General features: G+C 65.8%; 3 protein-coding genes across 3 annotated transcripts; 2 read left to right on the forward strand and 1 right to left on the reverse strand.

The window, feature by feature from the left end:
• Positions 1 to 279: 279 nt before the first annotated feature.
• On the forward strand, positions 280 to 4,223 carry COX5B (cytochrome c oxidase subunit 5B). The gene is made up of 4 exons (XM_077805870.1): positions 280 to 431; positions 2,781 to 2,851; positions 3,386 to 3,485; positions 3,976 to 4,223. The coding sequence occupies exons 1-4, from the start codon at positions 320 to 322 to the stop codon at positions 4,086 to 4,088; spliced, it is 396 nt and encodes a 131-aa protein (XP_077661996.1). The 5' UTR covers positions 280 to 319; the 3' UTR covers positions 4,089 to 4,223.
• A 1,408-nt stretch (positions 4,224 to 5,631) lies between these two features.
• Positions 5,632 to 18,283, reverse strand: ACTR1B (actin related protein 1B). The gene is made up of 11 exons (XM_077805637.1): positions 18,119 to 18,283; positions 13,839 to 13,903; positions 12,575 to 12,650; positions 11,706 to 11,831; positions 10,804 to 10,928; positions 10,086 to 10,302; positions 9,677 to 9,769; positions 9,178 to 9,352; positions 7,784 to 7,845; positions 7,252 to 7,292; positions 5,632 to 6,933 (listed from the first exon to the last, which is right to left on the reverse strand). The coding sequence occupies exons 1-11, from the start codon at positions 18,164 to 18,166 to the stop codon at positions 6,831 to 6,833; spliced, it is 1,131 nt and encodes a 376-aa protein (XP_077661763.1). The 5' UTR covers positions 18,167 to 18,283; the 3' UTR covers positions 5,632 to 6,830.
• Positions 18,284 to 20,281: 1,998 nt separating this feature from the next.
• Positions 20,282 to 24,076, forward strand: LOC144257766 (E3 ubiquitin-protein ligase MARCHF5-like). The gene is made up of 6 exons (XM_077805895.1): positions 20,282 to 20,628; positions 21,326 to 21,528; positions 21,848 to 21,978; positions 22,273 to 22,456; positions 22,835 to 23,004; positions 23,728 to 24,076. The coding sequence occupies exons 1-6, from the start codon at positions 20,606 to 20,608 to the stop codon at positions 23,893 to 23,895; spliced, it is 879 nt and encodes a 292-aa protein (XP_077662021.1). The 5' UTR covers positions 20,282 to 20,605; the 3' UTR covers positions 23,896 to 24,076.
• The last annotated feature ends 1,428 nt before the right edge of the window (positions 24,077 to 25,504 follow it).

Raw genomic sequence — 25,504 nt, forward strand, 5'->3', positions numbered from 1 at the left:
TGGGTCCTCCTCGCCTCTGGGCCTCTCTGCCCCCACCTCGGGTGAGCGAGCGATGGACCTGCCGGGGGGCGGGTCACCCCAGCGGGGGGCGTGGCCAGCGGGCCTGTCCCCGCCCATCCTCCATCACGTGGCAGGGAGCGCGCCCGGCCGAGCCTCGCTTCCCGGTCACGTGACGGGCGGAGCGGCGCCGACCGGTCACGTGAGGCAGCAGGGTCGCGGTCCGCGCTCACGTGCCCCGGAAGTCCCGCCCTGTTTCCGGCCATCTCCCGGAAGGAAGCCGCTGTCGGCGGGCGCCCGGCTCAGTCTGTCCGCTCGCGCCATGGCGTCAAGGTTACTGCGTGTGCGCGGCGCGCTGCGGGCCCTGCGCTGCCCCCCGCCCGGGCCGCTCCGCGCGCCCGGCCCCGCCCCCGCCCGCGGCCTGGCGGCTGGAGGTGGGTGAGCGCGCGCCGGGCCGGGGCCTCGCGGCGGGTCCCCCGGGGGCTGCCGGGTCAGAGCGGGCGGGGCTCCGCGGCGCGGCCTGGGGCGGCCCCCCCCCCTCGTGGGGCGACGGGGCGGCCCCGCCTCTGGCCGGCCGGCTCATGAGCCCCCCCCCCACCCCCCCCCCAGAGAACAGCCCGGGCCCCGAGCTCCCGGCCGGGCCGGGGCTTGAGAGAGACTCGGTCGGCGGAATCGCTGGAGCCCGGCACGCGCGGGGCTGGCGGGGGCGGGGCGGGGACTGGAGCGGGGGGAGGCGGGGGGGCCGCGGGGACTGGAGGGGGGGGCCCGGAGGGAGGCGGGGGAGGGGCCCGCGGGGGGCTGGGAGCGGGGGGCCCGGAGGGAGGCGGGGGAGGGGCCTGCGGGGAGGCGGGGGGCTGGGAGCGGGGGAGGGGCCCGGGGGGAGGCGGGGGAGGGGCCCGCAGGGGGGGCGCACGTGGCAGTGCCGATCTCTACCCCGCTCCCCTGGGTCGATGGGCCGTTTGGCTCCTGACGGTGAGGCCGTTCCCGGGTGTTCAGGGCGGGGGTCCGGACAAGGGTCCTGGTGCCAGACCGGCTCAGCCCAAAGGTCCGTCCAGCGCCGTGTCCTGTCCGCCGGCAGCGGCCAGGGCCCGGTGCTTCAGAGGGAATGAACGGGGCAACTTCCGCTCCAGCTTCTGGCTCTCGGAGGTTTAGGGACACCCAGGGCACGGGGCTGCGTCCCTGCCCATCCTGGCTAATCCCCGTCGGGGGACCTGACCTCCATGAACTTCTCCAACCTTTTCTTTAACCCTGTGATACTTCTGGCCTTCACAACAACATCCCCAGGCAAGGAGTTCCACGGGTTGACTGTGCGTTGGGTGAAGAAATACTTGCTGCCTCTTAATTTATCTGGGGCTCTGTACGCACTGCAGTCTGCGCTGGTAGAAATTTTGTTGCTAATTTACACGGACCTGCATGGCGGTGGGTGCGCACAGCGCTGCGTTGGCAGGAGAGCGTCTCCAGCCGACACAGCTGCTGCTGCTGCCCATCGTCTTAGTGTCTGCACCAGCCATGACCGCGGCATAGCCGCCGCTGTGAGCTCTGTGGTGTAGCCACAGCCTGGGTGACACCTGGTTCTTGTATCAGGTGAAGGGGGAAATGACATTTCCCTAGTCACTTTCTCCTCCCCAGTCAGGATTTTATAGACCTCTGTCATATCCCCCGCTCGATCCACTCTTCTCCAAGTCCCAGTCTTCTTAATCTCTCCTCATACGGAAACTTCCATACCCCTAATTTTTGTTGTCATTCTCTGTACCTTCTCCAGTTCCAGTGTATCTTTTTTTGAGATGGGGCGATTCATTACACACATTGAATCTATTTCCCCATGTTAAGTATCCTCCCACCTTCTTGCCAACTGTCTGTATGGGCCACCTTGATCATCACTACAAGTTTTTTTTTCTCAATTAGCCTTACTCCACCTTTGCATGTTCTCTGTGTGTGTGTATATTTTTTTACTATATGTTCCATTCGATGCATCCGATGAAGTGAGCTGTAGCTCACGAAAGCTTATGCTGAAATAAATTGGTTAGTCTCTAAGGTGCCCCTAGTACTCCTTTTCTTTTTGGAATAACATTGTTAGCTTTTTTTTGATGGCTGCTGCACATTGAGTGGCTGTTTTCAGAGAACTCTCCACAGTGACTCCAAGATCTTTCTTGAGCAGTAACAGCTAATTTAGACCCCATCATTTTGTGTGTAGAGTTGGGATGATGTTTTCCAATGTGCATTACTTTGCATTTATCAACACTGAATTTCATCTGCCATTTTGTTGCCCAGTCACCTGGTTTTGAGAGATCCTTGTGTAGCTCTTCTCAGTCTGCCTGGGACTTAACTATCTTGAGTAGAGCCCTCTCCCTTCTCCTGTGTCACTGGTACCTACATGTACCACAACCACTGTCTACTCCCCAGCACTGCACATAGGCCTGTCTTGATGTCTTGAGAGAGCTGCACCCTTTGCACCTGGGAGGCAAGTCCCGCTGCGATGTTCCCGGTCATCATAACCAAGCTAGATTTCTAATGATCAAATCCCTTGTTGCTATTTATTACCCGTCTCTTTCGAATAACTGGGGGTCTCCTCAGTGTGAGAGGAGACAGTGACACGCCTGGAAGGAGGGTCCCAGCTATGGGATGGTTTCCCTCTGCTCCTGCCTGATGGTCTCCTGCCCTGGGACAACACCTCCCAAGCAGCACAGAGGTGTGCGTGGAGACCTGCTTGTGGGGTGGGAGGGATCCTGTCCATGACAAGAGGGTCATCACGCTCTGCTGTTGTCTTTATCCCCGATGCCCAGGTATCCCCAGCGACGAAGAGCAAGCGACAGGGCTGGAGAGGAAAGTCATGCAAGCCATGGAAAAGGGACAGGTGAGCAGAGCTACCCTGAAAGGGGTCTCCTAATCCCAGTACCTTCCCACCGATACGCCATAGTCAGCCTCTTCTCTAACCCAGCTTCCTTCATCCACTGTTACCAAGCCGGTGAACCACTGCACCATCCTCTTCTTCCCCCCATGGTGCTCCTTACCGGCGGGCGGGCGGGCGGCCAGTCTCACTGTGCGACAGGCAGGTTAAATCACTGACAGCGTTTGGTGGAGTTTGGGGGTGCAGGGCTGGGGTTAGGCCATGAGGGGATCCTGGTTTTAGAATGACACAAGCTGAGCTAAGCAGGAGCTCCTCTGCCACCCATGTCCTTGGGGTAGCACCGTGCGGTGCTGCGTGGCATGGGACCAGCTTCCCGAGTTGGGCTGGCGGTGCCGCTCCTGGGCGTGGGAGCAGAGCCAGGGCGCGGTGCTGGGGGATGTGGGCTGGTGGCCCAGTCAAAGCTCGGGTCTGGGGCAGAGGCAGGTGCAACAGCAGACCGCCTCTCTCACTCCCTGGCTGATGGTCCTGCGCTCCCTGCAGGATCCATACAACCTCCTCCAACCAAAGCGCTATGCTGGGACCAAGGAGGATCCCAACCTGGTCCCCTCCATCTCCAGCAAGAGGATCGTGGGCTGCATCTGTGAGTGACGCGTCATCCAAGGCGGGGGGGACAGAGGCTCTGGGCTGACCAGTGAACTGCCTTCTTCAGGGCACCCTGTGTGGCAGGAGGGCCTGGCGCTGTGGTGCTGCAGGGGAAGTGGGGAGCTGGCTGCTGGGTTCGGACAAGGCTTCACTCTGGTTTCCAGGGCCAATGGCTGGGCCTCTGAGCAGCCTGGGGGTTCCAGCCTGGCCCCAGAGCTGTGGGAGCTGGGCCAGCTGGAGTCGGTGTTTCCTGGCCTGAGGGGAGGGAGTAAAAGCCAGGATGCCTGGGTCCTGTTCCTGACACCTGAGCGTGGCGGCCTGGCTCGGGGCCTGGAGCAGAGTGTGCCAGGAGGGCACGCTGCACTGCTGTGGGGGAGCCCATCTCCCTGATTAGCGGGTGCTGTCAGCCCCCATCCGGCCTGCTGATTAACAGCCCCGCACTCCACCCCGGTGACCTCAGACTGTCTAACCCCTTTCTCCCTGCCCAGGTGAAGAGGACAACAGCTGCGTGATCTGGTTCTGGCTGCACAAGGGGGAGCCCCAGCGCTGCCCCTCTTGCGGTGCCCATTACAAGCTGGTCCCCCACCATCTGCCGCACTGAGAGAGTGCCCTGACCCCCAAGGGACCCTCTTGTCTCTGCTCTGTGGGACCCCAGGCCGAGCTGCTTGCTGCTTTACAATGTCGTGTTGCTTCTTGGAGCCAATAAAGAGTTGGTGTGTTAAAGGCGTTGCCTCTACCCATGTCTGGCCTGCTTCCTTAGCCCCAGTGTCCAGGCCAGCCTGCTGCTACGCTGGGCACCGGCTGGAGGGGCCCACTGGCGCTACTCTCCCCAGCAACCTCCCTCTGACCTGCAGCGGGGCATCTCCTGTGCTGGCCTCAGTGGGGCACTCCCCCCAGCTGCATTCACTCATGGCTCTGCCAGAGGTAAAGTGAGGCTCTTGCCGTGTGCCCTGGGGAGCCCTGGGTGGTGTCGCTCAGCAGGGGGAAGAGCCAGCAAGGGCCACAGTGCAGCTGGCCCGGGCTGGAGAGAATCGTACTGGAGATGCCAGGCTGCCAATCCCTGCCAGGGCATGTGGAGCTGTCCCAGGCCCTGCAGTAGGAGCTAGGTGGTTTCCTGGGCTGAGGGCAGGAAGTAGGCTCAGGCATGTGCCCAGGGCCTGGTGTTCACAAAGCCCCGTGCCAGAGTTTGCACCCAACCCACTACACCTGTTTCTGCCCCCTGGAGACGGGCTCCCAGGGGCAGGGAGCTTGGCCCCAGTGGGTGCTTGAGAGAGGAGACCCCAGCCCTGCTTTGGCTTGACACCTTGTGTGTAGCCTCCAGCAGAGCCCCTGCTCTAAGAGCAGCCCCTGCCCCCCAGGCACAGCCTTCATCTTCAGACCGCCCTGCTTACAGCAGGGGGCAGCCACTGTGCCCAGCCCCCTGCAGCACTGGGGAGGGGGGAATGTGGCTGAGGGGAGTACTGCTGTGCCCTTCTTAGGCCCCCCATGGCTCTCCAGCGCCTCGAGCAGGGCTAGATATAGATACCCACTGGGCCCAGCATGGATGCAGTGTGTTGCTCAGGGTAGTGTGCCCTGGGCACAGGTGAGCACAGAACCTAGGCCCATGCAAGCAGCAGCCCCTCACCCCAGAGCCTTGGGGGGGTCCCCCACTTGGCAGCAGCTGCTTGGACCCCAGAGACCTTCACCCACCCAGAGCTTGGCTCAGCAACCCAAGAGGAGGTTGCCTTCTTGTGGCAACTTTGACACTCCCCTGAGGATGCACAATGGGGACATTTTGTGCACCCTGTCCCCAGTCAGTCCAGCATAGCAATTCCCCCTTCCCCCTCTGCTGCTCAGCACAGCCCTGCTGGGGGCAGCAGGAGAGGGGCACGTAGCCCCCGCCAGTAGTTCTACCTGCTTCCAAGACAAAGGGGCAGGGGGGAGAGGGTTAAGGCCCTGGCCAGCATGCAGGAGAGCTGGGTGTAAGGCTCTGCTCTGGGCCAGGCACAGCTGGGCCCTAGAACCACAAGCCCCCAGGGCTACTCCTTCATCCAGCCCCCCTTGAGCCTGTGAACAAGGCCCATCTCCAGCCCAACCAGCTCCTCTTACTTCCCCTGCTGAGCTGGGAGGAGGGGCTCTAGGACAGACACACAGGGCACGAGGGGTTAATTTATAATTATTACTATAATGAATTTACAAAAAAAAATACAGGCAACTGTGTTCAGTTTTGTACATTGCAGCCGGGCGTGGGCAGGGGCCTCCAGGGGGTCCGGGGCACCAGCAGCCGCTCAGCAGGGAGGTACCGGGAGAAGCCGAGATCCAGACACAGGCCACTAGCCCGGGGCAAGAGAGCTGAGCTCTGCCCCGCCAGGCGCCCCACAGCCCCTCGCCTCGCACTGGGGCAGGTGATTGAGTTGCTGCCCTTTAGGAAAAGTTCAGGGGTTCACCCCTTTCCAATCCAGGGTTGGTACTTGCCCCTCAGGGCCAGGCACGCCACTGCCCTGCCCCCAGGGCCCCAGAGACCCCCTCCAGGCACAAGGCAAGGGGCCATGGCTACCAGCGGCTGTGGTGTGGCTAATGCCGGGGGCTAGTGTAGCACCACGAGGTGGCTGTTCTCCAGGCTTTGATCACACAGCTCTGGCGAGCTAGGGGCTGTGACTCCAAGGCTGCAGCCGGGGCCGGCAGCCACAGCCCTGCCTGGGCCAGAGCCAGCCGCACCCCAGCTCGCCTCCACAGCGGGAGGAATCTGCCCCCATTGGAAGGAGCTTGGCCCCAGCACGGCTCGGAACTGGGGGGACCGAGCCCACCCATCCTTGTGGCACCAGGGCTTTGCTCCAGGCCTCTGGGGGTGGCTCCCACCCCTCCTCAGCAGCAGGGGCTGAGGGCAGCCAGGGGGCGCTGGATCCATGTGCCCCAGGCAGGCTCTCCTAGGGCTAGAACTAGGATCCCCATCTACCCTCAGGCCGAAGCCTAGCTCCCATGGGGTTGCTGCCCCCAGATGCCCTTGCTGGGCTTCCAACGATCACTAAGCAGGCTAGGGCACCCTGGCCCCTCGGGCTGGGGCACTGCGCCCATCACACAAAGCCCCCGGCCACGGGGGCTCTGAAGGCCCCAAGGGGTCGAGGGCTGAGGCTGCCAGCCTCCCCACAGGTGCAGGTGCGGCCAGGGCAGCAGGGATCAAGGCCCTGGGGGCCGTGTGCGCATAGATGAGCGGCTCAGAGGGGTCCAGCTGAAGGGGGGAGCGAGGGGGCTGACGAGGCCCCGGGAGCGGGGCTGGTGCTAGCAGCCCTGGATTGGAAAGGGGTAACGGGAGGACACGCCCAGGACACGCCCCCACCCACCAGCTGCCCGCTGGCCCCGCACCCTAGAACGTCTTGCGGTGGATGGCCCGCGCCCCGTCCTCCTCGTACTCCTTCTTGGACACCCACATCTTCTTGAAGGTGTCCAGCGAGGCCAGGATGGAGCCGCTGCAGGGGAGAGCCAGAGTCACCAGGGGCTGGAGGCACATGCCCCCGCCTCCCCCCAGCCCTGCGGGGACAGGGCCCAACCAGCCCCCGACCCACAGGGGGCAGAGGGGCTTGCCCCCCGCACTCTGGACAGAGCAAGTCTGCCCTGGGCCCAGCACGGCTCCCTCCCCCAGTCAGGGCTTCTCCTGGTCCCTGGGCCACGCAGAGGGCACCCACGCCAGGGGCCCCTCCCGCAGCGGCACTGGAGAAGTCTCCCCTTCCCCCAGCGGGCGGGGCGGGTCCCAGAGCAGGGGGCCAGGCCCTGGGGCAGCCACTCACCCGATCCACGTGGAGTACAGCCGCTCCTGCGGGGCAGAGATCTGGAAGGAAGCAGAGGGTCAGCCCGGAGCCCAGCCTGCAACAGCCCCCCCAGGAATGGGGCTCAGCGCCCAGCTGACGGGTCTGCCCTGCTGTGCACACCCCCCATCACACAGCCCTACCAGGGCACCCCATCCTTGGGCCCACCCTGATCACGGGGGGATTCCCTCGAAGCCCCCTCCCTCCCCCCAGATCCAGGGGGCAGCGCCTCAGGACAGTTCCCAGCATGGCCCAGGAGGCTGAAGTCGCTCAGGGACGTGCAGGGAGCCGGGAGAGCAGCGATGAGCTGTGCCCAGGGGGCAGGACTGGCCCAGGCAGGAGGGTCCCAGGCTGTGGAGCAGGCAGGGGGTTGGACCCAGGGCAGTTTGCGCCATGCACACCCTGGGGGAAGCAGCGGTGCCCGGGTAATCACAGCAGGAGGGGCTGGGCGTGAGGGAGGGGATCCCAGGGGAAAGGGGTGCTGGGGGGGCCCCTGGGCATTGCCAATCCTCACCTTAATTTTGACATCTTTTGGGGCGAGTTTCTTCACCTCGCTGAGCAGCCGGTCCCCAAACCCTGAAGGGGGAACACGGGCGTGAACCCAGCTGCCTCAGAGAGAGCCCCCAACCTGCCCCCACCCCACAGGGGTCCCCATGCAGCAGCTGGAAAGCTGGGCGCTAGGGCACCACCCTATGGCCCTGGGGGAGCGGCATGGCAGCCCCTGGCTTCAGGTACCAACCTGGCCTCCCCAGGGACGAGGAACCAGGCAGCTGCGGGGGGGCTGGCGAGTGTTACGCCTCCTGCTGCCTCCCACAGGCAATTACCCCGTTCTCGGCCTCGCCCCAGGGCTGCACAGCTGGGCCCTAGGGGTGAGGCTCCCGGAACACAGGCCGGGTCTGGGGGCAGGAGGGGGCTCCCCACCCCCAGGAGCTGAGCTGTGTGTCCGCCTGGAATGGGGGCTGAGCGCTCTGCTCAGCAGTCAGCACTAGGCCACGCTGCCCAGCAAAGGCTACCCCGAGGAGCCAGCTGGCCCACCCGCTTTCCAGGCCGATTGCCCAGCGCTTGATGAGAGCCCAGCTCCAAACCGGCCAGCGCCACCCCAGTGTGCAGAGACCCCGGGCAGGGTAAGGGGCCTTGACAGATTCCACCCGGGAGCGCCAGGCACTATGGGAGGAGGGGCGCGGCCAGTCGCGGGCACAAGCTCAGGGAGTCCCAAGCTGAGGTGAGAGTGCCCTCTAGTGGGCAGAGCTGGGTCCTGACCTGGAGAGCACATGACTCAGTTTCCCCCTCTGGATGCTGAGGGGTTCCCTGCCTCCCCTAGGGACTGAGGGATCATCACTGCTGGGAAAGGCAGGGGGTGTCGGGGCCCTCCCACCATGCTATCTGAGCTCACAAGGGAGCAGGGGGGACGCTTCCCGGGGGGCCCTGATGACATCCTGCCTCCATGGAGCAGAGCTTGTGAGGTCATCAGAGACCCCACCCTCCTGGCTGCGCTGTCCCTAGCCAAAGGGTCAGGAGAGTTGGAGCCAGTCGCTCACTAGACATGCCGAACGGATCCTTCTCAGCCCTGCTGGATGCTCTGGGAGGCCCCCACCCCCATCAAAATCCCTCAGCGGGGCAGAGGATCCACAGCGCCCCCCCAATCCCGAAGCAGGGGCCTCGCCCCAAAACCCTCCAATTACAGCAGGGGCGCGCCATCGGCAGAGGCTCAGCCCGAGGGTCAGGAAGGAATTGCCCCCCTGCCTTGGAGGACCGAGAGGGTCAGGGGACCCCTGCCACTGATGGCCAAGGCGCCAGGCTGGCCAGGCCACGGGCCGTGACCAGCCCCCAGGCACCATGCTGTCTGGGCCGGGGGAGGGAGAGCCCGGCTTGGCCCCACGCAGAGAGGGCAGGGCGCCGAGGCCATACCTTTGAAGAGCGTGGAGCCGCCGGACAGCACGATGTTGGCGAAGAGTGTCCGCCGCAGGTCCAGGTCGGATTTCTGGATGGCAAAGGCCAGGACCTCATGGATCCCTTCACTCTCGTCCCCCACCAGGTCTGGCTGGAAGAGCAGCTCAGGGGCTCGGAAGCGGGCCGGGCCCACCTGCCAGAGAATAACGTTAGTCCCGCGCCGCAGGGTAATGGGGCCCCGCTCTCTGGGGCTGCAACTCTGGGCTCTCACCGGCTCCTACATCTCTGCCTTGGCTGCCCCAGGATCCATGGAGCCAGCCCCCAGGGAGAAGCTCTGCTCCCCGAGACACGGAGCACCGCGTGCCCAGGACACCACACCGCCTAGCCCCAGCTGCCAAGCCAGGCCCGGCTCCCGCAGGCCCCACACACAATCCACCAAACCCAGCCCCAGGCAAGGGGAGCTCCCGGCCAGCCAGCGACCGGAGCCACCAGGGCACAGAGATCTCCCGACACTTACCTCCAGCGTGCTCCCGTCTGGCAGGCTATAGTGCACCTTCTCTGTCTCCAGCGCCTCGTCCTTCTGGGGGTTAATGGACAGGTAGCAGGCCCGCTGTGCCGGGGGAGAGCAGGTGAGCGGCCGGTCCAGGACTTCCCTGCCCCCCTCCCCGCCCCAGCCATGAGGCTCAGAGCCTGAGCCGGCAGGAACCCCAGCCTCCGTGTCACGACTGGGGCACAGACGGGCAGGGTCTTGCCCCAGGACCCCCAGCAGGGCAGGTCTGAAAGCTCCAGCGCTGGGCTCGCCCTCCGGCCACCCGGCAGCGCTCAGCACGGAGAGCGAGATGGAGAGCAGCGCATCCCTGGCCCTGGCCCAGGGCGATCCTGCAGTGAGGCCCAGCCCCAGGGCAGCTCCCTGGCTCCCCCCGTACCTCCTTTATCATCTTGACCACCTCGAACTCGGCCGAGGTGTGGAAGTCGTAGCCCTCCTTGCGCAGCAGCAGGCGGAGGTAGCGTGAGACGTCCCGCCCGGCCACGTCCACCCGCATGATGGAGTGCGGCATGGCGAAGCCCTCGTAGATGGGCACCGCGTGCGTGACGCCGTCCCCCGCGTCCAGCACCACCCCCGTCGTGCGGCCGGTGGCGTAGCTGGAGCAGAGGGAGACACCGGGAGCCCATGAGCTCGGCCCCGCCGGCGCTTTGCGATCCCCAGAAAGCGCCCGGCACGGTGGCGTACGTCAGATCGCCCCTTGCAGCCCGAGAGCGCCGAGACAGCACAGGCCCGGCGAGGCCCGGCTTCATCCCCCCACCAAGGGGCAGCCACCTCTGGGGAGCGACGGAGCAACTACCGAGCAGCACCCAGCCACGCGGCGCCGGCAGGCCGTTCAGGAGCCCGGATTAACTGCCGTGGCAGAGGGTCGGTCCCAAGACGCTGCGGATTCTGGGCCAATCACAAGCAATCCGGGGCTGCTTCCAAACCATCCGGCAGGGCACACGCCCTGCTCCCTGCCGCCCAGCGCCCCCATCACCAGGTCAGGACCCAGCTCTGCCCACTAGAGGGTGGGGGCTGGCACTGCCTGTGAGGGGAGAGCGCCCCGGTGTTCCCGAGGGCTCCCCAAGTGCTGCAGGGGGGCAGGGCCCGGTACTCACAGGCTGAGGACGGCCTGCATGGAGATGAAAAGCGCTGGAACGTTGAAGGTCTCGAAGAAAACCTCAGCCGCCTTCTCGCGGTTCTTGCAGGGGTTTAGGGGGGCTTCCGTCAGGAGAACCGGGTGCTGGGGGGCAGGACACCCAGTTAGCAGAGACGGGGCTCCAGTGGGACAGGAGTCACCCCCAGGCTTGGTCCACAGCCACCCCCCCACCTTCCCTGCTGCCCAGGGAAGCGCCTCGTGGCCAGGCCTGGGCAGGGGGTGCCAATGCTCCGGAGTCTGGGACCAGGTGCAGCTGGGGACCCACCTGGCAGAGTGAGCCCAGGTCAGCGGGGGGCCGGAGCCGCTCTCCTGCAGGTTGCCAACTCAAACCCAGCCCAGACGCGGGGGCTGAATTCATCTCCCCACAGTCACTCAGTGCCTGGGTGATGCGAGCTGCGGGGGGTCTCAGCCCAGGTGTCCAAGTCGCCACCCCCCATTGCACTAGGTAGCCCTGGCCATTGATCCAGGCAGCCGGGCAAAGGACAGAGGAGAGAGACTGAACTTGACGGGGTGTGGGGAGAGAGCTAGGCCCCTCCAGGGCTGGGGGACAATGGCAGGGAAGCTGGGCCAGGTGCCAACTGGGTCGTGCTCACTCCGGGGCGGGGAGTCCAGCACGAGGCTCACGCTAAGGGGACTGTGTAGGGTGGATGGCCCCATGCCCCCCAGCACCCCACTGGGGTTCAGCTCAGGTCCCGGGGACAGTCCCTGCCCAGCCCCGGCTGGGACAGGTCTCATGTCTAGCCTCAGCCCAGACGCAGCCGCCCCAGCTGCGTCCACCCCAGAGACTCAGCCCTGGGCTGCCAGCAAGACACGTGATGGGGAGACACCCCCTGGGGATCTGGCCATCCCGCAGCCCGTTACCTCCTCGGAGAAGGTCTGCAGCTGGTCTTTGGAGTACACGTACTGCCAGATCCTCTCCATGTCGTTCCAGTCCCGGACGATGCCGTGCTCCATGGGGTAGCGGATGGACAGCAGGCCCCGGTGCTCCTGCCGGCAGAGGGAGCAAGCAGACCCGGGTCACGACACACCTGAAGCGGGATGCCAAGGCAGAGGCCTCCCCGGCAGCACAGCGCCCCCTAGTGCCGCCCTGGGGCACCGGGGGCCAGCCCTGACTGAGGGGAGAGCGCCCCACTGAGCCCCCCCAGCAGCACAGCGCCCCCTAGTGCTGCCCTGGGGCATCGGGGCCAGCCCTGACTGAGGGGAGAGCACCCCACTGAGCCCCCCAGCAGCACAGCACCCCCGAGTGCTGCCCTGGGGCATCGGGGCCAGCCCTGACTGAGGGGAGAGCGCCCCACTGAGCCCCACAGCAGCACAGCACCCCCTAGTGCTGCCCTGGGGTCAGCACTGACGCTGAGCCACCACCGCACTCCCGCTAAGGGACACAAGCCCTGTCCCAGTCTGGCGTGGGTGGTGAGGCCGGGTGTGGGTGTCCTGGAAGACAAACCCACCGGAGTCACTCTCCAGGCCGGGCAGCACCCCCGGGTTCAGGCCGCAGGGGAAGGCAGGCTGGCCAGGGTGAGCCCAATGGGACACACTTTCTGCACAGCTCCCACAATGCACCTGGCCGCTGTAGACTGCTGCGTGTGCTTGGGGAACTGGAACCTTTGACCCCAGCAGCTGCCAGCTGGAGATGCCCCCTGCCTGTTCAACCTGTGCCTGAAGCCAGGGGGGCGGGGGGGGGGAAGCTGAGAGCCCCCAAGAGGCCAGAAGGGGCTGGGCTGCACATTTACCTCTGCTTTGGGGCCGATGAAGAGATCCCCCTCCAGCGCCCCCGCCATGACCCGGACGTGCTTTGGGCGCCCCACACTGGCGAGAGAGAGAGAACCAGTTAGTGGGGCTGCAGCTCACATGGTCCCCATCTACCCATCCCCGCCCCCACCCGCCCCAAGGGGAGGAGATGGGCCTCGCTGTTGCACTTGTGGGGCCAGAGAAGTCAAGGAGCCAACAGACCCCACCCCCAACTCTGGGGGGCAGATCAGCCAGGGTGGGGCAGGGGAGGGGGTGAAACAGACGAGCCCCGGCCTAGGCGGGGGTGGCTGGTGTCTTGCCAGTGTCAGACAGGGGGAGCAGCACAGAGCAGGATCAGCATCCCAGGGATGACACCAGCTCACAGGCACCCAAGCAGGCCTGGCCCTTGGGGCCAGCCCAGCCCTCCTGAGCCACCCTGGCAGGCGCACCCCTTCTGGGGGAGCTCTGATCCTGCCTGGGGTGAGGGAGCCCAGCAGGCCCCTGGGGCCCAGAACAAGGCCAGAGCTGTGCAGAGACTGCGACACCCCTCGGCCCCGGAGCCAGTCCCCTCCACGGGAGCAGAGCCTGGCAAGGGATGTTTCCAGCATTTAGTTGCAATGCGGGGACCTCAGGCTTGGTGCGTGAGATGTGTCAGGTTCCCGGAGGCGGAGAGGGGCTGGACAACTGCAGTCAAAGCCTAACACGTCCTGGCTCTGCTCCAGCACCGCCCCCGCAGACGGCCTGCGGGGCACTGCATGTCCCTCCCGCGCCACACCCCGGTTCTGGGCACAGGCCCCCGCTGGCAGGGCGTGGCCAGAAGTGGCCCACACAGAGTTCTGGGCCAGGAAGCCGAGGGCAGGGCGGCAGGCGGCTCCCCTCACAGGGGCCCTGATCTGACCCAGCCTGGGCGAGAATCCCAGGAGGCCCAGCTCAGGATGCTGGTGGAAACAACACACCGTAACGCACCAGCTCTTTCCGACACAGCCCCGCGCTGGGCGGCAGACAAGCAAAGGCATCGGGGGGAAGTGCTGAGAGCCCGACTAGGGGCACAGCCATAGCTCTGCTGACACATCCGTCCGCGGAGATCCCCACTCAGCTCTCGAGGGAGGGGCTAGGACGCCCCACCCCCCAGGTTTTAGGGCCTGATGCTGCTCCCGCTGCCTTTGCTGGAGTCTGAGGTGTGACCCCGCCGTGGATCACTCGCCTGGCGTGGGGATAACGGCCAGACGCTGCCAGCAGAACCCCCGTCCGGGCAGAGATACTCACTAGTTCGGGAAGCAGTATTTCGGGATCTGGTCGCCAGCAAAGCCAGCCTTGACAACCCCAGAACCCTGGGGAACACACAAACAGCTGTTAATAAACCCCTTTCTGTGCACCCAGCTCAGCCATCATGGGTCCCAAGACCTGTGAACGGGGACCCCCAGGGTACGGCCGGCCCAGGGGTCAGAGCGCTCGCCCGCCGCTTGGGAGCTCTGGGCCCAACTCCCAGCTCCGCCAGAGGCTCCCTGCATGTCCCCGAACAAGGCCTTTATTCTCCCTGGGTCTCCGCTGGAGAACAGCCCGGCCCGCAGGCGTGTGAGGAGGAACACATCCGAGATCTGAGGCACTCAGCTACCACACTGATAGCGCCTAGCAGCCCTTCCGCTCGTTAGAGCTGAAGCTAATGATGTTTCTCCATCCAGGCAGGCTGCTTTGGGCACTTCCCTCCTGCTCCTAGTCAGTTTAACTTCTGTGGCTCAGGGACCACAGCAGGATCCCGCAGCCCCTGGGTCACCCCTAGTGATGCTTCTCGGGGCTCCCCGAGGTGCCTCGCCACCCCCTGCTCACAGCAGGAGGGAGCCTGGCTGTGCCCACCAGGGGAAACCCCCCGGAGGACACCCCAAACCTTGTTCCACTGGCCCGCCCGGTCCCTTGTCCCCATGGCACCCCCATGGCACCGCAAGCTGCTGCCTCCCTGGAAGCTGGGCCCACAGCACTGGTGGGCCCTAGTCCAACCCCTGCCTTGCACGAGGCTTCACCGTGTCTCTGGGAAAACCAAACTGAGGCTAGTTAACAGAGCCTGAGCTAGAAAGTCCCAGAGAAGCCAGTGTAAGGGGCTGGAAACTAGAGCTGAATTACGTGTTCTCCTTCACTGGTAACCTCCAGCCCACACCATCCATCTACCCAAAACCCTGTACGCCAGGGCTCGGCATCAACCAAATCCCTGCCCTGTGCCCCAGGTAGCCAGACAAGAAAGAGATTCTGATGAGCTGGGTTCACATAATAGAGCAGACCCCCAGACTGTGAGGAGGGGGAGGATGAGCCCCTGGCCGCAGGAGAGGCCCCCCTGCTGCTGTACAGCTCCTGGGGCAGCCCCGGGGACCCTCGGCAGCTCCAGTCACAAGAGTGAGTGAGTGGGGCTGTGATGGTGGGGCTGCAGTGGGCTCCCTGCACGGCTGGCGATGCCTGTCCTTGCAGGCATAGGGTAGGCTGTAGTCTTGTTGGGTCTCCGTTCTGCCCCACACCTTGTGCCTACAGGGCTCAGGTGCCACTGACCCTGCGGCAGCCCAGGAAGCCCTCGGCAGCCCTGCTGTCACAGGAACGAGTGAGGGGGGCCAAGCAGAGACCCCCAGCCAGGACTGAGAGGAGGAGGCAGATATGACCCATGAGACCCGGCTCTCCAGTTGATCCAAATGCTTGTTTAAAACCCATAAGCTAAATGGATACTCTCGGGCTCAGTCGTCCCAAGTCTGTCCCCGGGCAGTTGTCAGTGACCAGAAGAAGAGCCCTAAGTCCTGATGGGCCTGGCAGCATTCCTTCCCCTCTGCAGTGCCTACCACTCCAGCAACGCACTTTCCCAGTAGGCGGGTCAGTCGCTATTCTCACTTCCCAAATGGAGAAACTGAGGCACTGAGAGGGGAAGCGACACACCCAAGGTCACATGGAATCAGTGGCGGAACCAGGAGTAGAATCCTCCAAGTGCCAAGAACATAAGAGCGGCCAGACTGGGTCAGACCAATGGTCCATCTAGCCCAGTATCCTGATGAGTGGCCAGTGCCAGATGCTGCAGAGGGAATGACCAGAACAGGCAATCAGCAAGTGATCCATCCCATCATCCAGTCCCAGCTTCTGGCAGCCAGAAGCCTAGGAACACCCGGAGCTTGGGGTTGTATCCCTGCCCATCCTGGCTAATAGCCATCGATGGACCTATCACCCATGAATGTATCTAGTTCTTTTCTGAACCCAGTTATAGTCTTGGACTTCACAACATCCTCTGGCAGGCAGTTCCACAGGTGGACTGTGCGTTGTGTGAAGAAATGCTTCCTTATGTTTGTTTTAATTTATGCCTGTTAATTTAATTGGTGACCCCTGGTTCGTGTGTTACGTGAAGGAGTAAACAAGCAAAGACCACCCCTGCCCCGCTGAGGGGGTCCCACCAGTGGAGCTGGCTAAGGACAGAGGTTTTCTGCAGCTGCAGCCCTGGGGCTGGCTGCACCCACCCGCCCGGAGGAAGACAAACCCCACAGCACACTTCCTGGAAGCCAAGCCTGTGCTGAAACTCCCTTTGAATGAGGAGGTTAAGCTGAATGTTGCATCTCAGCAGCCGCTGCAAAACCCTACTGTAAACTCAGCAGCCACCTCTCCTGCCAACCTCCCAGGAACGGCTCCAAAATCCATCTCTGGCTCGCCCGCTTCTCCTTGCCCCATTACAAACGATTCACAGCATGAGCAAGCAAGAACTCTTCCCCAGCCACACCCTGTCCCTACACACGCACAGTGCAAATCCAGCTGTCTGGCACCTTCTGGGCACAGGAACACAGGGAGAGCCACACTTCCAAAGCAAATCAGCCAGAGTTAGCCTGCTCTGTGTCCCTGCTGTCACCTGCAAAGGAGAAACCAGGCACGTGGTATGCTACAGGCAAGGAAGTCTTCACCCCACCCAGGTCACATGGGAACGTCAGAGGACTTTGCTTGACATATACAAGTTTGCCACCCTGTCTTGTAGCACCAGGTGTCATAGAAGACCTAAGGATTAGATGCTTTGGATTAAGGCTTGGCTGGCTCTAAACACCCGATGCATTGTAACCCAGAGCATTGGGATCCACAGAGGCAGAAGATCAAATGACAGCTTCTCCAAGGCAGCGTGCAGCTGGGTCTCCAGAGCTGCAGATCCAGTGGCCCACAGACTCCAAAGTGGGGACACATCAGTGCTTGCTGCTCCGAAAGCCTGGCCAGATTTCTCTCGCCAAATTCCACAACTGAAACGCGCCACAGACTCGGACCCGCACACAGCAAAGAGCTGCTCGCAGCAGGAAAGCAGAGGCCATTCAAAAAGAGAGGATGGTTCTAAGCCAAGGGACCCGCCACACTGAAGTGAGAGAACTGGACGGAAAAGTTAGCTCAGCGTAATCAACTATTCAGCAGCAAGAAGAAATGGCCCCGAAGCTTGACAGGACAGGGAGGAGGGTGTTACACTGCCACAGGGCAAGCCCCCCGTCCCCCAACCAGAGGCTGAATGCTTCGTGAGGCCAGGGGGAGCAGCGTGGGCAGAAAGCCCTGGCCCCCCGGCTGTGGCTGAGGGGCTCCTAGAGATCTGTGGAATGGGGTATTTCGAGAGGCAAGCAGGGGTGCGGCCTGGGGGAGGCGATGGGGCCTCCTGTGTAGTGAGCCCTGCACCAAGGCCTTGGCGAGTCTGTAGGGCAGAAGCAGCATTTTGCTCTGGGGTCTGAGCGGCGACACGGCCAGGCCTTTCCGTGCAAGGCGCTGTACGCGACAGGGGTCGGGCCACCAACGTGCTGCCGGCGCAGACCGGAGAGCGGCAGGAGAGTCGTTAACACCAGGGGCTTCAGGTGGGGCCAGCTGGGTCGCAGCCGCCTGGCGCTCCCCGCGCTGGGGAACCCCCCCGAGCCCCTTCCAGCGCAGCCACACCAGGCCCCTCCCCCATCCACAGTCCCTGCCCCAGAGACCCTGCGAGTCCACAGCCGGCGGGGCGGGGCAGGGCGCGTCCGATGGGGCAGGGGCCGGGGAGGGCGCCCAGACATGCTCAGAGCCTCCCAGTCCTCCCGCATCGTGCCCCAGCGACCCCCCCCGGCCCTGCCCCTCCCCGCTCCACCCCCCAGGCCCTGCCTCCCCCCCCGGCCTGCCCCTCCCCGCTCCACCCCCCAGGCCCTGACCCCCCCCCCGGCCCTGCCCCTCCCCGCTCCACCCCCCAGGGCCTGACCCCCCCGGCCCTGCCCCACCCCCAGGCCCTGACCCCCCCCCGGCCTGCCCCTCCCCGCTCCACCCCCCAGGCCCTGACCCCCCCCGGCCCTGCCCCTCCCCGCTCCACCCCCCAGGCCCTGATCCCCCAGGGCCTGACCCCCCCCGGCCCTGCCCCTCCCCGCTCCACCCCCCAGGCCCTGATCCCCCAGGGCCTGACCCCCCCGGCCCTGCCCCTCCCCGCTCCACCCCCCAGGGCCTGACCCCCCCGGCCCTGCCCCTCCCCGCTCCACCCCCCAGGGCCTGACCCCCCCCAGGCCCTGCCCCACGGGGCCCCCAGGTCACTCGCAAGCCCCCCCCGGGCTCACGTTGTCGATGACCACGGGCTGGTTGGCGATGATGTCGTAGGACTCCATGGCGGGGCCGGGCCGGGGCGGGGCGGGGCGGGGCCGCCGGGCGGGGGACGCGGCTCCGGGCTCGGCTCAGTCACACTCGACGCTGCAGCCCCGCAACCACCCACCCTGCGCAACCAAACCGGCCCTCGGGAGCCGCGCAAGGGGCGGGACCCCGCGCAGCCAATCAGCGCCTCTCTTGGGCCCGAGTGACAGGCGGAAGCCGAAGCGGGCCGCGGGAGAGGCGGGGCGACAGGTTTGACAGCCGTCCAATGGGACGCGGCGGCGGGGGCGGGCCTTCCGCATCAAGCCTGGTTGCCCGGCGTAGGGAGGGTGACGTCATGGCCCCGCTCTTAAGGGGCCAGTGCGCGGTTCCCGCCCCTCCCCGCCGGCTTGGAGAGTGGGGAAGGGGGAGAGCGCGGAGGCGTTTGCGCATGTGCGACCCACCCCCCCTCCACCTCTTCCCCGCCTACACCCACCCCTGGGTGGCAGGAGCCGCTGTCCCGTTGCATTGTGGGTATCGGGTCAGGGTCAGGGTCCTGAGCTGGGTCCGGGGTCTGTGCCCGGCTCGCGGGGTGCATGGGCTAATGGCCGGATCCCCATGGCAGGAGGTGGGGGAGGGGCCGTGGCCTGCCAGGGGCAGGGGGTCCGACTAGATGATCATGATGGTCCCCTCTGACCCCACCTCCCCGCACATCAGGGAGCCTTTCTGTTCCATATTTGTACAGCCCCTGGCATGACGGGGTCCTGCTCCATGCCTGTACCCGGCCACGCCTGGGCACCACAGCGAGACAAACCAATTCTAGTAACTGGCTGAGCAAAGCAAGGCCCTACACCTCTTCACCGCCTGACCCCAACAACTATGTGGTGTTCCTGTGCTCTGTTAAACGTCTGTTGTGTTCCACTCTAGAGGTGGCTGCATTTCAGTATATCGGTTGGAACACAATATAGAAATATAAGCTACTGTTCTAATACCTTCAGCGAAAGGGCAAAGCCTGGAAACACCAGCTGGGTCTCTGTTTATTTTCTAGGCGGGTCCATAGGTGAGGATTAATCCTAGAGTGTAGACAGCAGAGAACTTTCCTGTGCTGGTCCTGGGGGGATGGGACTTCATGTCTCTTCGATCATTTCTCTTCTGATTCCTCATCCCAGACTTGCATGTCCTCCTTCCTGGAGCAAGAGATCACTGGATGCCCCGAGAGGCTGCAGCGCTGATGGCCTGGGAAGTCCATGGTAGTTTCACAGGAAGGCCTTGGTCCTGCAAGCTCCTCCAAGTTCTCAGGATCGGGGCCTAACCTGGGAAAGTCTTTCAAAGTGTCATGGGATAGAAAGGAATCTCTGGGAGCTCGGGATCAAGTTTCCAGCACACCTTTCTCCATCCCATAATGCCATCCAGAGCTCATAGTTTCTGCACTTTTTTTAGAAATCCCGCAAACCTGCGTGGCACGTCTCGCTGTCCGCCATCTCGACAGAAGACTTTGCTAGCCTTGGGAAACCCTGGATGCTCACTTCTGGCTTTGCAGACCCACAGGACGTCCCGCACCAACGGGGGCCGTGATGCTGTCTTTCAGGACTGTTTGCGGGGGGTGTTGTGAGAAACAGTTCAAGCCGTGGGTGGTGTTCATAGCGGGCCCGGAAATTGAGCACCGATGGGTGGGATCGTGGTGTAATGCAGGCTGGGGATGTGGCTGCAGAAGTTTCGGGTGCGAAAGGCCTGGACCGGGTGCATGGGCTCCAAGGGAAGTCCATGGCGGTTTTTGCCATCAAGCCCCTTGTTGCTTTCAGCCGGTGATACAAACAGGCGATGTTTGCGCCAGGTGCCATTCCAGCCAGGACGGGCCTCCCTGGCACAAACCTGGCACTTTAGGGGCAGTGTAGCCTAAGGGATAGTGCACTGAGCTGGGCCTGGGGAGCGCAGGCTTCCGGGCCAAACTCTGCCACCTGGCCTGCTGTGTGACCATGGTCAAATCGTAGCCCTCGGCGTGCCTCAGTTTCCCCATCTGCAAAATGGGCATAAAGCTGCTGACCGAGGAGAGCTGTATGATGGCACCCACAGAAGAGCCAGCTGCGATTAACCCTCCTACCGGGGGCCTCTAGACGGGCGGGGCTGTGCGCGCCCTGCCCGGGCTGGACCCGGGACTGGGCTCCGCACCCCTGGGCCTGTTCACGACCAGGCAGCGCCGGGCCCTGTGTCTGCGGGGCGGGCTCAAGGCTGCGGAACCGCCCCAGGGCCGGGCCAAGCTCCGCCAGGGCCGGGAGCGGAGCGAGGCGCAGCGGAGCGGCCGGGGGGAGCCAGAACCGGAGCCGGGACCGGGACCGGGACCCGGACCCGGACCCGACCCAGCCAAGCTCGGCGCAGGGGCCGCGCCCCGCGGATCGCGGCTGGCTGCGCGCTCGCTCTGGCCGGGGGCCGGCGATGGCCGGGCCCCGGGGCCGCCCGGGGGTGTGACCGGCCCGCCCGCCATGGCCGAGCCGGCCGAGGAGAGGTGAGCGCTGGGGGGGTCCCCGGCCCGAACCCCCCCTCCCCCCGGGCCGGAGCCGAACCGAATCCCCCGGTTCGAACCCCCCCTCTGCCCCCGGGCCGAACCCCCCCTACCCCCGGGCCGGAGCCGACCCCCCCCCCGGGCCGACCCCCGACCCCCGTGCCGGAGCCGAACCGACCCTCCCCGGCCCGAACGCCCCCCCCGCCCCCGGGCCGGAGCCGAACCGAATCCCCCGGGCTGAACCCCCCCGGGCCGGAGCCGACCCGAACCCCCCCCGGGCCGACCCCCCCCCCGGGCCGAACCCCCCCTACCCCCGGGCCGGAGCCGACCCGAACCCCCCCTGCCCGAACGCCCCCCCTCTCCCCCGGGCCGGAGCCAAGCCCAAACCCCTCCCCCCGGGAACGCCCCGCGGGTTTCCCCTCCCGCCGCCTCCCTCTTTGGCCTGGCTCTGGGGGCGCTTGGGAGGCGGCTGGGTCCCGGGGGCCCTGCGCTGAGCCTGGGCCCGGAGCGGGGACGGGATCCGGATGGGGGTGGGACTGGAGAAGGGTGCTGAGGCAGGGGACCCGGCAGTTCAGGGGCGCTGGGTCCCCTAGGGATCCCCCTGCCTGGGGTGGGGTGGCCCAGAGTTCGGCCCTGCCACCCGCGCGGCACTGCGGTGCCCGGGGGCGCCCGGGGCCCTGACGGGCTCTCTGCTCTCCAGGCACTGCTGGGTCTGCTTCGCCACGGAGCGCGAGGACCGGGCCGCCGAGTGGGTCTGCCCCTGCCGCTGCAAAGGCTCCACCAAATGGATCCACCAGGCCTGCCTGCAGCGCTGGCTGGACGAGAAGCAGAAGGGCAACAGCACGGGCAGCGTGAGCTGCCCGCAGTGCGGCACCGAATACCGCATCGTCTTCCCCAAGCTGGGTGAGCCCGGCGGGGCCCGTCCGGGCCTTGCTTTGCCTGGGAGCGCGGGGTCGATGGGGTCAATGCGGGGCAGAATGGAGGGGTCTGGGGAGGCTTTGCCTGGAGCACAGAGGTTGGCGTAGTGCCCTGCCCTGGCATGTCCCTGGCTCCTGACCTTGTGCTCCACCCACTAGCCTGTGAAATGGGCCGGGGGAAATTCCTGGCCTGGGGGGAAAGGCTGAGAGCCCTGGGATCCTGCCCGTGAGCGGGTGGGGGCCCGCTGGGCCAGGGAACACGGGGGGTGTACATGGCGAGGCCTGAGTTTCTGATCTCCCTGCAGGGCCCCTGGTCTATTTCCTCCACCAGGCGGACCGGATCCTGTCCAGAGCCAGCCCCTTCGCCATGGCCGGCATCGTGGTGGGAACGGTGTACTGGTCGGCTGTCACCTATGGGGCCGTCACGGTGATGCAGGTAACGTGTTGGGGGGGCCCCGAAGGGGGCCCGAGCTGAGCCGGGGCTGCTGCTTCCGCCAGGCTCCGCAACAGAGGCAATGGGGTGACTGCTCCAGTGGGAGCTGCCGGGTGCCAGGCTGGCTGCGGCAGGGCACGGCTGGGGCCATGGAGGAAGCTGGCACTGCTGGGAATTGCCCTGTGACCCCAGCCTGAGAGGGCCCATGCCCCGTGCTGCGGGGTGCGGCCGGCCCAGCCAGCACGGGGAGCCCCGCTCTCGGCGTGGGCTCTGAGCTGCCTCCTCCCCCGGCTGCAGGTGGTTGGCCATAAGAAGGGGCTGGATGTGATGGAGCGGGCGGACCCCCTCTTCCTGCTCATGGGGCTGCCCACCATCCCCGTCATGCTGGTGCTGGGCAGGCTGATCCGCTGGGAGGACTACGTGCTGCGCGTTTGGCGGAAGTACGCCAGCAAGCTGCAGGCCCTGCAGGCCCTGGTGCCAGGTGCGGGGCATCGCCGCCGGGGGCGGGCGGGTTGGCGGGGATGGCCTGGGGCTGCTCTGGGGCTGCCCTGGGTGGGGCCGGTGGGTGGGCAGGTTGGGGCGGGGTGGGCACGGTTGCCAGTGAGCCGAGACAGGGGCGGGCTGGCAGCGAAGGGGGCAGAGCTGTGGGGGGAGGGGAAGCTGGGCAGTAGCGCCATCAGCGGGTGGCCTGGCGGGGGGAGGAGAGACCATGACGAGGGGCAGAGCGCTGGGGGGGGGGTGGGGGACAGACACTGGGGCAGAGGCGGGTGGTGTGGGGAGCGGTTCAGGTCTGAGCCCCCTGGCCAGGTGGCAGTGACCAATCGCTGCCTCAGTTTCCCCTTCCTTCCCATTTCCCCAGGGATTGGGCGCCCGGTGGCCCCGGGGCCGCTGGCTGAGTCCCGCCCCCAGAGCGACCACACGTCCCTCTCGCGCTCGCTGTGCGGGGCCCTGGTGTTTCCTACCATCGCCAGCCTGGTGGGCAGGCTCCTCTTCCGGCGCGTGGACTCCAGCCTGCAGCGCACCATCCTGGTGAGTCCGGGGCCGGGCTGTGCCAGCCACTGCGGGGTGCCCAAGGTGCGGCTTGCGGCCTGTCGCGCCTGGAGCTGGAGACTCCTGGCCTGAGAACCCCGGGCCCAGGGAGTCCGAGCCGGGAAACCTCGGCGGTCTGTGATCTGCTCGCTGCCGTGGAAATGGCAGGCCAGCCTGGCACCGCCGCCCGCACTGTGCTCGTGGGAGCACCGGTGCTGTGGGGCAGGAGTGAGGGGCACCGGCAGAGCTGGGGGGAGCCCAGGGCTGGGCTAGCAGGGGCTGCGGGTCGGGAGTGAGGGGCACCGACAGAGCTGGCGGGAGCCGGGGCTGGGCTAGCAGGGGGCTGCGGGTCGGGAGTGAGGGGCACCGGCAGAGCTGGGGGCAGCCCATGGCTGGGGTAGTGGGGGCAGCCCAGGGCTGGGGTAGCAGGGGCTGGGGGTCAGGAGTGAGGGGCACCGGCAGAGCTGGGGGCAGCCCAGGGCTGGGCTAGCAGGGGGCTGCGGGTCGGGAGTGAGGGGCACTGGCAGAGCTGGGGGGAGCCGGGGCTGCGGGTCGGGAGTGAGGGGCACCGGCAGAGCTGGGGGGCGCCCAGGGCTGGGGGGCGCCCCTGTCTCTGGTGCTCAGTGGGGGGCGGGAGCTGGCTGGGGGGCTGTGCTGCTAGGGTTTGCCCAGAGCCATGGGACTGGCACAGCAGCTGGCTTCATCTCCGCCCCCCCTCCGCAGGGCGGCATCACCTTTGTGGCCATCAAGGGGGTGCTGAAAGTCTACTTCAGGCAGCAGCAGTTCCTGCTCCAGGCCGACCGGCGCATCCTCGACTACTTGGAGCCGGGCCTGGAGCGGGGCCCCGCGCCCCCGGACGAGGACAGCGGCACCGAGGGCAACCTCAGCTAGGCCTGGAGCCTGGCCCCTGCCCGCAGCTCCTTGGCCTGTTGGGCTGTGCCCTGCAGTCACAGCAGGGGGGCAGAGCCCTGCCCTGGGGCCCCCCCGGCAGGAGGCTGTCTCCTGTCTCCCACGCCTGGCCCTGCCCCCTTTATAAATAGCCACTGGAAATACAACCCTTGTTTGAATGGCGCAGGGTGTGTCTGGGCGTCGTTCCTGGGAGCGGTTCTCCCTGATGCTGTGTGACTTGATCCTCTGCCCGTCTCCCCCAGGCGTGCGGAGCTGGGAGCATTGCCAAGGGGGCTACCCTGGGAGCCCGGCCCCTCAGTGGCCCCTGGCTGCTTCTGGCCTGGGAGAGCTGTGAGCGGCTGGCCCCCGGGGCATGCAGCCGGCACTTGGCCTGACAGCCCCCACCCTGGCTGCTCTGCTGCCCATCCCCAGAGCTCCCTGGCGAGGGGGCACCAAGGCGTCGGCTGCAGCTTATTTATCCTTCTGCCAGCTGAGCTGCTGCCTCCTGCCTGGCCTGGGTGGGGCAGCTGCTGCCAGACCAAACCTCAGCCCCCTTGGCTGGCTCAGCTCAGGGCACAGCTGGAATTTCTTTAAGACTTGGGGTCCCGCCAGCTTGGTGCCCGGCTCTGGGACACTGTCTGCAGCTGGTCCCCAGAGGGACATGCCCCAAAGAAGCAGGTGCCCATCACCTCTCCGCGTCCCTGGTACTTGTCAAGCCCCCGTCCCCGCAGTGTCTGGGCACCTGGCACTCAGTCCGGTTATCCGCAGGGCTGTCGTCCCGCTTTGCCGAAGGCCACGTGGGCACTTCCTGCGGCTGGGAGGGGTTTTCTCCTCCACCTCCCTGAGCGGGGACAGAGCCGTCCCCGGCCCCCCAGCTCCACAGAGCGGGGGGAGGGCGGTGGGGCTCCGCCCTGCGGTGTGAAGTTTTCACCCCCCTGTAGCCAAGCTCCCTGGGGCCTGGGGTGGAGCAGGGATCATACCTGGGGCTTGACTCCCACGGCCCCTGCGGCTGATGCAGGCCTGAGCCCGGATCGTCCTGGTGCCCGTGATTTTGGGTTGCGCCTTTCCCGGGTGCTTTTCGGCTCCTTGGCTGCGGCTCGAGAGGTGCCGCAACTGCTCGCTACGCTGGCCGCCACGTTACCCCCGGGGAACCCCCGGCATTTCTCCCCAGATCCCCCAGCTGGATCGAGCGTGAGCCGGGGCGCTGGAGCTGGGAACAGCCCCCGGCAGCTGCCCACGGGCAAGCTGCAGGGGGGCAGCAGGTGAATGGGCTGAGCTCCCTTGGCGCCCCCTGGAGGTGGGTCGCATCCATGCGAGGCAGTGTCGTCTGGGGCCGGGGGAGACTTCCTGGGGGCTTGGAGCAACCCAGCCTGGGCGCCTGGCCCAGAGAGCCCGGCAGGGAGCAGCTGCCAGGCTGTTCTGCCGGGGGCGCTGGTGAGCGGGGTACAAAGGGGTTTGCTGGCCAAGTGAGGGCGGGGGGTGGCAGTGCACCTCACCAGGCTGCGTTCGGGGCCCGAGCCCACGGGCCACGCGTCAGTCCTGGCCCAGGGCAGGGTGCCCCAGCACGGTGCCCTCTCCCAGGGGCGGGCAGGACTTTTAATCCCTTTGGGGA

This window comes from Eretmochelys imbricata, chromosome 26 (assembly GCF_965152235.1).
Source record: "Eretmochelys imbricata isolate rEreImb1 chromosome 26, rEreImb1.hap1, whole genome shotgun sequence".
Taxonomy (NCBI): domain Eukaryota; kingdom Metazoa; phylum Chordata; order Testudines; family Cheloniidae; genus Eretmochelys; species Eretmochelys imbricata.